This window comes from Chlorella variabilis, assembly GCF_000147415.1.
Source record: "Chlorella variabilis unplaced genomic scaffold CHLNCscaffold_24, whole genome shotgun sequence".
NCBI classification, from domain to species: Eukaryota; Viridiplantae; Chlorophyta; class Trebouxiophyceae; order Chlorellales; family Chlorellaceae; genus Chlorella; species Chlorella variabilis.
Genome location: NW_005435064.1, coordinates 219177 through 229023, shown reverse-complemented (window position 1 = coordinate 229023; position 9847 = coordinate 219177). Strand labels below are relative to the sequence as shown.

Sequence of the window (9847 nt, the reverse complement as noted above, 5' to 3'; positions counted from 1 at the left end):
CCGCCCGTTTTGCGGTGCAATGTTGCAAGCTGCACTGCTGCCAACAACATGCTCCTGCCTCACAGGGGCAGCAAACCGCTGGTGCATGGCTCCTGGGAGGGCATGGGCGCTGCTGGGGAGGGCCCAATGGCTCACATGGATCCCATCCGCATGCAGCTGGGATGGCCGAGGCGACGGTGGTCTGCGGCGGGTGCCAGGCAGCATGCCATGCTGCTGCGCCCAGCGGCCCACAGGCTGCAGCATTGGAGGCCTGGACCATTCATGCGGTGACGAAGGGGGGCGCTGCTGCTGGGCAGAGAGCGTTGTGTCCCGAGCTGGTGGTGGCGGCTGCAGCTGCATGGAGACGGGGTGCCGAGGTCCTGGCGCTTGTTTGGCCCTTGCACCCGCTGCTCCCAGCCCCCCAGGCCTAGGTGCAGGCAGTGCAAGCTCCTTCAAGTCGGGCGTCCCCGACCGTTCCCACTCCGCTATAGCCGCCGCCAAGTCAGGCGTCGCTGACCGCTCACGCTCCTCTGCCGCTGCCTCCAGCAGGTCTGGAGTGCCTGCAAGCGAATAATGGAGGGCATAAGCCTAGTGAGCACCTGCTACTGCCATAAAGGAGCCAGACACACGTCCTGCTGCAGCTGCAGCGCCTCCTTCCCCAAATACACACACCCAAAACAGGGCGACAGCTCACCGCTGCGCTGCTGTGCTGCCTCCATTGCCTCTGCAGCCGCCAGCTGGGGCGTGCCGCTGCCATTGAGAGGAGTGCGTTGCGACTGCCGCAGCGACTCTGCTAAGCCGCAGCTGGTGCCCTCAAATGTTGGCATGGCCAGCGGGGCTCCAGCTGGAGAAGGTGCTGCCGAGTGCGTGATGGCGCCGGCAACCGACGGCGCCGGCTGCAAGGTTGCTTCAGGCCACCCTTCTGTTGCACCTGGTGGCAACGAATGCAAGACGTGGCTAGGGCTTGAGCGCTCCCGGACCCTGTCCCTGCTGCAGGACCTGCTCCGGCTGGACAAAATGGAATGCCGCCTATGCCTGCTCCTGCTGCGTCGCTCCTGCAGTTGGCTTCTGCTCTTGCGTTGCCTGCTCCTGCTGCGGCTGCTCCTGCTGCGCCTGCTCCTGCTACGGCTGCTCCTGCTCTTGCGGTGCCTGCTCCTGCTCCTGCTGCGCCTGCTCCTGCTGCGCCTGCTCCTGCTCCTGCGGCGATTGCTTTTGGGTGGTGACAGCGGCGAACGAGCCCGCTGCCGCCCCTGTCTGCCAGCTGGTCCCTTTGCCCTTGCCTCTGTCGCAGTGATGCGTGGTATGTGGACCGCCTTGGGCCCTGGCGATGTCGCGCACCCCTCCTCGGTTGCAGCTGGTGCTGCGACTGGTGCCTCCAATGGGAGTGCTGGGCTGCCCTGCTGCATGCCGTGCTGCCGCGCAGGGACTGTTCCAAAATCTGCGGCACCAGTGCAATGCTGTTGAGTGTTCTGCCGCTGGGACTGCGCAGCATGCACAGCCATGGGAGCCAGAACTTCAGCGGGCGCTCTGATGGCATGGCTAGTGCCGCGCAGATCGCCGCCATCGCCGCCTGATGCGGCCACGCCCGAGGCCGCCGTGCCCTGCTGGCCACTGGTGATGAGGGAGGCAGGCTTCTGCCCCGCCTCCATCAGACGTGCCTGCTCCGCCTCATACATTGCCCGCAGCTGCTGTTGCTCCGCCTGCAGTCAGCCAAACATTAAGGCAGAGCAATAACCCCAATATGCACAGATAAACTGTGACTGGATCCATGCAATGAGCCCAGAACTGGCCGCAAGTGGCCGCATGCCCTCATGGCCCTCCTCGCCAACTAACCTCGCTCATACGGCAGCGCTGCTTCTCCTTGGCGATGTTCTGCCAATAGCTCCGGCCATAGTCCAATAGGAACTCCTCCCCTGGCTCAACATCTCGTGTTGTAATGACAAACAGGTGAGGCTACAGGGCAGGGATACACAACACAGGCAGGCCTCCTGCATGACTGGGAGCGCCAAACAGACCTCTGAATGCAGCTGGACAACATGTGTAGCTGACGAGTTGCAAAGCGCAGCACGCAAAGCGGCGGCCAGCACGACATTTGACCAGCTTAATCCCGACTCACCCAACCGAACACCAGCGCCTCCACAAACAAGCAATTGGCACCTCCCTGGAGGTGCGACAGCTGGCGGACGCCGCGCTTCAGCTCGATCAAAGGGTCGAGGGACACGTCACTGCAGAAGAGGTGTCGGCAGGAGTGTGTAGGCACAAACAAATCCCTCACAGAAAGGAGCACGGGCAGTGGCGCGGACGTGCACTGTCCATACACAGCACCTGCCGTCCTCACTTGATCAATGCAGTTTCATTGCCGAAGCCCCACGCAGAATATGTGAATTGAAAGTCCTCATGGAGCTGCGAGGCATTGGGGGAGAAGACAGCAAGGGGTGATTGCGAGCACCTATAACAGCCACAGCACTGGCGGCAGGAGCTCACATCAAACTCCGCCAGCAGCGGCTCGGCCAGGCGTGTTTTCTTGGTGAAAAAACCATCACCCACGCTGCTGTCAGCTGCGAAAGCCTCGCAGCATAAGGACAGCTGCAGACAGCGGCGGTGCCAGAAATGCACGAGGGCAGGGAAAGCATGCTGAATTCTTGGATTCAGGTGCTGAGCAGGCAGACAATCACAAGCCCAACGTGGAGCTGCATGCCGCGTCCCCCTGCTGTCACTCCGCATGCGCCCTCACCTGTGATCCCGTCAGCTGCATGTCCGCCGCCAGCTCGGGGTCGGCAATCATGTCCATGTACTCCGGTTGGAGCAACTGAGGAAGCACGAGGAGCCGCAAGCAAGCATAAAGAACTGGTGAACACCAAGGCAGATGCAGCCTGTGGCCAAGGGAAAAGGGGTGAGCCCCCTGCCTCTCCCTGCGGGGCGTCCTGCCATCCATGGCACTGGGGCTCACCTGCAGGCTCTGATAGGCGCCCAGAACAGTGTCTTTTGGCACGCGGCCCCTCTTGCCGCTATGCTGGCCTGTCGCTCTGTTACGCCACCCCAGTGCACCTGCAAACGGCAGATGGGACATACAGGGGCCAGATGGGCTGCTCAACAACCTGCGATGCCACCAGAGCCAACCATGTAGTAGCACTCCTGCCCACATCTGGTGTGCCAGCATCAGATTCCAGCCTGCATCGTTTGACCGCCTACCCACCCGGGTCAGCCGCGAGCGCACAACGCAGGTCGTCCGCCGGAATCGCAAAGCGCTCCCCGCAGTTGGCCACAGGCAGCATCTGTGGGAGCTGGTCGGGCGAACGCAGTGCGCCCTTGGTGCCCATGTTCCTGCAGGAACGGCACTTTATAACACGTTACCACAACGTGCCATGCACAATGAGCTCAGTTCTTGATAGTACTGGCCCGAGATCGGGTAACAGTCTGGTTCCACCCACTTCCTGATGTAGGTCTCTATCTTCCGGGAGACATTTAAGTCCAACCCTGCCGCCACCGCCACGACCACTGCCGGGTAGTCTTTGGGACTCTCTGCATGGCACCCAGGCACGGTGAGGGCAACCAGGCCAGCCAGGCTGCTTCGCAAAACATGCAGGACAGCAGGTGCGCAGCAGCCATTGATACAGCACCATCCAGGCTGGACTGTCTGCAACGCCAGTAAGGGATGTGTAAGCCCTGCACCCGTGCAAAATGCCTCGCCCTGCCCATTCGCACGCCCTGCCCACCACACACGCACCTTCCATGCACTTGCTATAAGCCTTGGTGACACGTTGGTACGCCACGCGGTAGGGGATGACCGTATTCAGAACCTGGGTACAGCATGTACTGTGTTGGGAGCGTGTTGGGCAGCAGCCACGCCTAGATGAATCATGCACAAAATGCTCACCAGAAGGTCTTCAGTGCCCCGGGGCGGTGGTCCGTTGATGTCACCCTGCGTTACCCACTGGTGACCGGCAATCCGCCAGCTGGGCCTCTCAGGCAGCAAGCCATCTTCCTCGGGCATCAGCTGGGCATCCTCTGCCCCCTCTGGCAACCTGCCACCGCTGATGGCCGGTGGTGTAACATCAGCCTCCTCTTGCTGCACAGCGTCATCCTGCTCCTCCCCCTCGTCGCTGCTCTCCAGGATGTACAGCGTGCCATCCCGCTCCTCCCAGCCCAGGTGGGTGGCTGCCGCCGCTGCCGCCTGCTGCGTCACCATCTGCTGCCCGTGGGCTGCCTGCCAAGCATCCGCAGCAGCCGGCTCGTGATTATCCCACCCTCCGCACCCCTCAAACCACAGACCCTGAGGCTCAACCAGCGGATCCCCAATCCTGCACGACAGCCGAGCACGGATGGGAGAGTTCCTGATGCAGCATGTGCTGCAGGCACCTGACGTACCTGTCTGCGTGTTCCCGACAGGCCGCCTCGATGACGCTTGCCGAGAAGACTACATCCCCGCTGGCCTGCGCAGAATGCCGTGCGCAGGGCAGGTGCCAGATGCATTTGCACTCTGCGATGCCAGTGCAGCCGAGGGTGGCGCCAGGCTGGCCGCACTGGAAGCAGATGGTGCGCGCGCCGCGAGTGGCCTCCGTTGCAACCTTCGCAGCCGGTATCTCGCTGCAAGTAAATGGACTACGTTGTTTGTGGCAGCATAGCAGCGCCAAGCTGGCCCCAACACAACAACGCATGCCCGCCGTGCACCCGGTCTCATTTACCCGTGCCGGTATGGCTCGCGTGGCTGGTTCCGGCCCGCTTGTTTTTGCCCAAACGAGATGCCCCCACTGTACCCTGCGCAGGCCTCGTGGTAAAGCAGCGAGCCGCGGAAGGTTGCAGACTGCACAAGCGCCGCCAAGTCGCCCGGCACTGTAGGGTCGCTGGGGCGCTGGCAGAAGCAGCAGACATCGGCACCGGACTGCGCTCGAACTCCTGGGCGTACACCATTTCCCTCAGGCCCTTGTGCTTCTGCAGAAGGATGGAAAGGTTGGTGGCGAGGGGGTGGGTGATGGGGCAGGGCCTTGCCGCCACCGCCGCCGCCGCCGCTGGCAGCTGCTTTGTGACTTGAATGAGAGCGCGGCTGCGAGTCCCCACCGCGTATATGCTGTGCCCCTGCAGCCCTTTCCTGCTGCTGCCTGGAGCCTCCAGACCAACTTGCTGCGTCCCACAATTTGTGTGCTCAGCGTCCCATCCGCCCCATCCGCACACTCACTTGCCGCCTTTTCCGCTGTCATGCCCGGAGAACCAGCAGGTTGCGGACTCCTGTGGACCTCCGGTGGGAAAACCCTCAGCATCCCATGTTGGCCGGCTTCTACTGGAGTAGCACTGATAGCTAATGAGGCGAGGACGTCAAGCTAACGCGGAAAGCCCATCTATATGCATCTTCGTGTTGACAGAACGCTGCATGAAAAAATGCAAACCACCAGCTGCCTGATCAGAATGCACATTACATGATCTGAAGTGCAGATATTGATGGCAGTGCTGGAACAAGAGGCACGATACACACGATACAGGGCGGTTGCTGGAGCGCAATGTGCGCTGCTGGACGCTGGGACCAGAGCTTGGCTGCAACTCAGCCTGCTGCAGCACTGTAGCGCCTATTTTGGCTAGATTTGGGTGTATTCAACTCTCTGGCACCCCAGCATAAAAAACAAGCCCCCAGCTTCAGAAGTAGTCCTGCAGCGGCACCTGCTCCAGCTCGCCCTTCGACATGTCCTTCAGCGCCTCCACGGTGGCCCTGGCTGCAGCGAGGGTGGTGATGATGGGCACCTTGTGCGCCAGAGCGGTGCGCCGCAGCTCTTTGCCGTCGCGCACATCACTCTCGTCTCCCGCCGTTGTGATGATCATCATTTGGATCTCGCCGTTCTTCAGCAGGTCCTCTGCACAGGCGGCAGCGGGTGTGTGCAGGTGATTTGGCTTGGGCCCACGGGCGAGGCAAAGGCAGCAACGATACGCCGAGCAGCGAGCTGCCTTGCGCAGAGGGGTTGGAGGAGGGCACCTGCATGGCAAATCATGGTTGGCTGCTGGCAGACCAGTGCATCCCAGCACACAGACACACCCACCTCCATTGGGGCGCCCCTCTGACACCTTGAGCACCGACTGCACGTTCTGCAGGCCCGCCTTGCGCAGGTAGGACGCAGTGTGGTAGGTGGCCATGATGCCAAAGCCAAGCTCCTGCAGCTCCTTGGCAATGGGCACAGCCGTCTCCTTGTACTTGTCCATCATCGTGATGAACACGTTGCCGGACTGCGGCAGCCGCTGGCCTGCGGCGATGGCAGCCTTGGCGTACGCCTTGCCAAAAGTGACATCGATGCCCATGACCTGTGGGCGAGAAGACGGTGTGTGTGTGTGTGTGTGTGTGTGTGTGTGACAGGCAGGGGAGCACACATTGAGGTGATGAATGCCAGAGGGCGAGGTAGGGCCCACCGGGCATAAGAGCATACAGTTCAGCACAGCTTCAGCCACCCACCACCATCACACACGTGAACCATACCCAGCTCACCTCTCCGGTGGACCGCATCTCGGGGCCCAGCAGCGTGTCCGCACCCGCAAACTTGTCAAAGGGAAGCACAGCCTCCTTGACAGCCACGTGCTTCAGCTTGGGCTCCTGCAGGTCATTCAGCATGCGCAACAGCAGCAAAACACGTGGGCGGGTGGAGCAGCACCAGCCAAGATGTTTCTACAGCTAAAGGCGGTGGACACAATCCCCCGGGTTACAAAGCTGCCTGCCCCGAGCACCCACCTCCGTGAAGCCAATGTCGGCCAGCTTCTTGCCCGACATGAGCAGCGAGGCGTAGGCGGCTAGCGGGTGGCCAATGGCCTTGGCCACGAACGGCACGGTGCGCGAGGCACGGGGGTTGGCCTCAATGATGTACACCTGCGGAGGAGGAGGGCAGGTAGCACGGAGCCAGTCGCAAAAAAACAAGAGTTCACAGAGCTGCACAATCCAGGCGCAGTCCTGCCCCACCCCAACCCCTTCTTACTACAAACAGCCACTTACCGTGTTGTCCTGCACCGCATACTGGATGTTGATCAGGCCCACCACCTTGAGCGCCTTCGCCAGCTTGGGGGTCCAGTCGCGGATGACGGCCAGGCACTCAGGCGAGATGGTCTGGGGTGGGATGGAGCAGGCTGAGTCGCCACTGTGCACCCCCGCCTGCTCAATATGCTGCACGATGGAGGTGAGGGCATGGGAGATGGAGGTGAGGGGATTGGGGCATTGATGGGCAGGTCAGAGCTGACAAGCAAGCTGCCCACCAGCAGCACACCCACCTGCATGATGCCGCAGATCACAACGTTGCCGTCCTTGTCTGCAAGGGGCGGTTGGATGGCAGGCGAGGCGTCACAAGCAGCTGGTCACAGGCACCGCTAAAAATCCGCAACGCACCGCAACGGCGAGCTGCAGCCCTATAGCATGTCTCCTTTGTGAAATCCTCCATGCCAGCTTGGGCATCGCCTGCGCCGCCTCCCGACACCCACCTGCCAGTGCATCCACATCCAGCTCGTCAGCGCGGTCCAGGTACTTGTCCACCAGCACAGGCCGGTCAGGGTCCACCTCGACTGCAGTGTTGATGTAGCGATGGATGTCCTGGTCGCTATACACAATCTCCATGGCGCGCCCGCCCAGCACATAGCTGGGGCGCACCATCACCGGGTAGCCCAGCTGCGGATGGGATGGGAGGGGCGCAGCGGGATGGTGGGGTGAGGAAGAGGAGGTCCGATGCTCACCAGCAGGCACGGCGGCCACCAGATGCCGCAGAAGTGAGGCGATGATGCTGATGGCGGTAGGACAGAGAAGGTGGTGAGGCCAGAAGGCAACACAGGCAAGAGTTTATCACCTCCTGCAGGCACTTACACTGTTGGCGATCTGCAGCGCCTGCTCCTCGTTGGTGGCCAAGCCGCCAGCTGGCTGCCGGATATCCAGCTTTGTCAGCAATGCCATCCAGCGGTCGCGGTCCTCAGCCTCGTCGATGGCATCCGGCTGTGTGCCCCAGATGCTCACATTCCCGTTGCCTGCAGGTTGGGAAACATATTGGCTAATCAGGCTATAATCGGGGCTCGAAGGGGGAGGCAGCTGCGCCACCTGGCCTGGCAGGCGCGACGCGCTGGCAAAGCTGTCCGTGGACGGGCCCATCGTGCAGCTCACGCATGTAAAGCCCGAGGTGCGTGCGCAGGCGCGAGCGCTGCAGACGGCACCCAGGCAAGCTGCGGCACCCTCAGCAAGCTGCGGCCTCCTCCTCTCGACTCCTCACACCCGACGGCACGCAAAACAAGTGCGCTGCCCAAATGCTTTGGCTGCAGGAACCAAGCTCCCCAAACTTGCATGCTGCTGTTTTGCAACATCAAGTTCGCTATGCGGCCTACGATCAAGCTCGCTGATGTACTACACCCTAATGTAAGCAGCAGCAGCTGCTGCAAAAGCACCACCCGCCCGCCTCTCCTCAGGGCTGCCGCAGGGATTCAGGCCGTCTTCCAGCCGCTGGCCCCTCCCCCAAACAGACAGATCAGGAGGCAACAGGAAAACCAGCAGGGCTGCCTTCTCACCGCTGGCAGCAGGGATGGGGTTCTCCTCGAGGGCCTGCTGCAGCGCGGTGGCCAGCTTGAGCGGCGTCTGGCCGCCAAACTGAACAATGATGCCCTCCGGACGCTCCTTCTCAACCACATTCAGCACATCCTCTACCTGCGTCGGGCACCGCCAGGATGTGCAGGCACGTGCGTGAACACCAGGACGCAACAGCACGCAGAGGGATGCACAGCTTTCAAGCAGCGTGCATTGGTACTGCCACATGGCACCTGCACAGCTGCCCACCCCCCACCGTGAGCGGCTCAAAGTAAAGGCGGGACGAGGTGTCGTAGTCCGTGGACACAGTCTCTGGGTTGGAGTTCATCATGATGGTCTCGTAGCCAGCGTCGCGCAGCGAGAAAGACGCGTGACAGCAGCAGTAGTCGAACTCAATGCCCTGGCCAATGCGGTTGGGCCCGCCGCCCAAGATGAGCACCTGTGCGCATCGGCGGGAACACATGCCTGGCTCACAAGCAAAACGCGACCAGGTAGGCAGGGGAGGCTGATGCTGCAGCAGCAACAGACCCACCTTGGGCTCTGCATCGCTCTCGCACTCGCACTCTCCATCGTATGAGGAGTACATGTAGGGCGTGCCTGCCTCAAATTCTGCCGCGCACGTGTCCACACGCTTCATGCTGGGTTCCACGCCAAGCGCCTTGCGCGTCATGCGCACTGCAGAAAGATGCAAGCGGGTGGCCCGGCGCAAGCAGGGAGGGGTGAAGCGCAGCCGAGATACAGCAGCTGCCACAGCACTGCCTGCAATCTGTTTGCACTGCACCACCTGCATGCACCTAGCAGCAGACCCCTTCATCCTGGTCAAGGTCGCCTCCAATCACATGCTCACACACCGGTCATCATGTCGGAGCCCAGCGCGCGTGCAATCTGGGAGTCGGAGAAACCGCGCTTCTTCAGCTGCAGCATGTCGACTGCGCTCAGCTCCTCCAGCTTCTTGGTCTTCAGCCAGGTCTCAACCTCGTGCAGCTCGCCCAGCTGCGGGGGAGCCAGGAGGCCGGGTGGGTGTGAGAAGGCAGAAAAGTTTGCCCGTTTAGTTCGGGCCCCCAGCCGCCCCACGCCCTACACACCTGTGCCAGAAACCAGGGGTCAATCTTGGTGTACTCAAAGATGTCGTCCAGCGTCTCGCCATCCTCCAGCGCCTGCTTGATGGCAACCATGCGCTCCGGATTGGGCACGCGCATGTTGTAGATCAGCTTGTCGTGCGGCAGACGCTTGTAGCCACGCGGCAGCGACCAGCCATCCAAACCAGTCTCCAGGGAGCGCATCGCCTTCTGGAACGACTCCTGGAAGGTGCGCCCGATTGCCATCGCCTCGCCCACGCTCTCA

The 9847-nt window shown here is 61.8% G+C and overlaps 2 protein-coding genes across 2 annotated transcripts in view; both read right to left on the bottom strand.

Annotated features, from left to right (window-relative positions):
* Positions 1-1101: 1101 nt before the first annotated feature.
* CHLNCDRAFT_139291 (expressed protein) lies at positions 1102-4168 on the bottom strand (the record flags this gene model as incomplete). Its single annotated transcript, XM_005844103.1, has 11 exons — positions 1102-1176; positions 1476-1679; positions 1813-1932; positions 2096-2204; positions 2447-2565; positions 2714-2788; positions 2930-3027; positions 3176-3303; positions 3411-3501; positions 3707-3779; positions 3911-4168. 11 exons carry the CDS (start codon positions 4166-4168, stop codon positions 1102-1104), a joined length of 1350 nt encoding a protein of 449 aa, XP_005844165.1.
* A 1439-nt stretch (positions 4169-5607) lies between these two features.
* The window catches only part of CHLNCDRAFT_49120 (hypothetical protein), a gene marked incomplete at both ends in the record, with an annotated part of 6553 nt that continues 2313 nt past the window's right edge, over positions 5608-9847 (bottom strand). Inside the window, 13 exons of the mRNA XM_005844102.1 lie at positions 5608-5822; positions 6006-6264; positions 6446-6550; positions 6686-6820; positions 6944-7111; positions 7216-7253; positions 7423-7606; positions 7799-7956; positions 8488-8623; positions 8760-8942; positions 9036-9178; positions 9355-9496; positions 9589-9843. Of these exons, the coding sequence (XP_005844164.1) occupies positions 5608-5822; positions 6006-6264; positions 6446-6550; positions 6686-6820; positions 6944-7111; positions 7216-7253; positions 7423-7606; positions 7799-7956; positions 8488-8623; positions 8760-8942; positions 9036-9178; positions 9355-9496; positions 9589-9843 (2121 nt within the window). The remainder of the gene's footprint in view (positions 5823-6005; positions 6265-6445; positions 6551-6685; positions 6821-6943; positions 7112-7215; positions 7254-7422; positions 7607-7798; positions 7957-8487; positions 8624-8759; positions 8943-9035; positions 9179-9354; positions 9497-9588; positions 9844-9847) is intronic.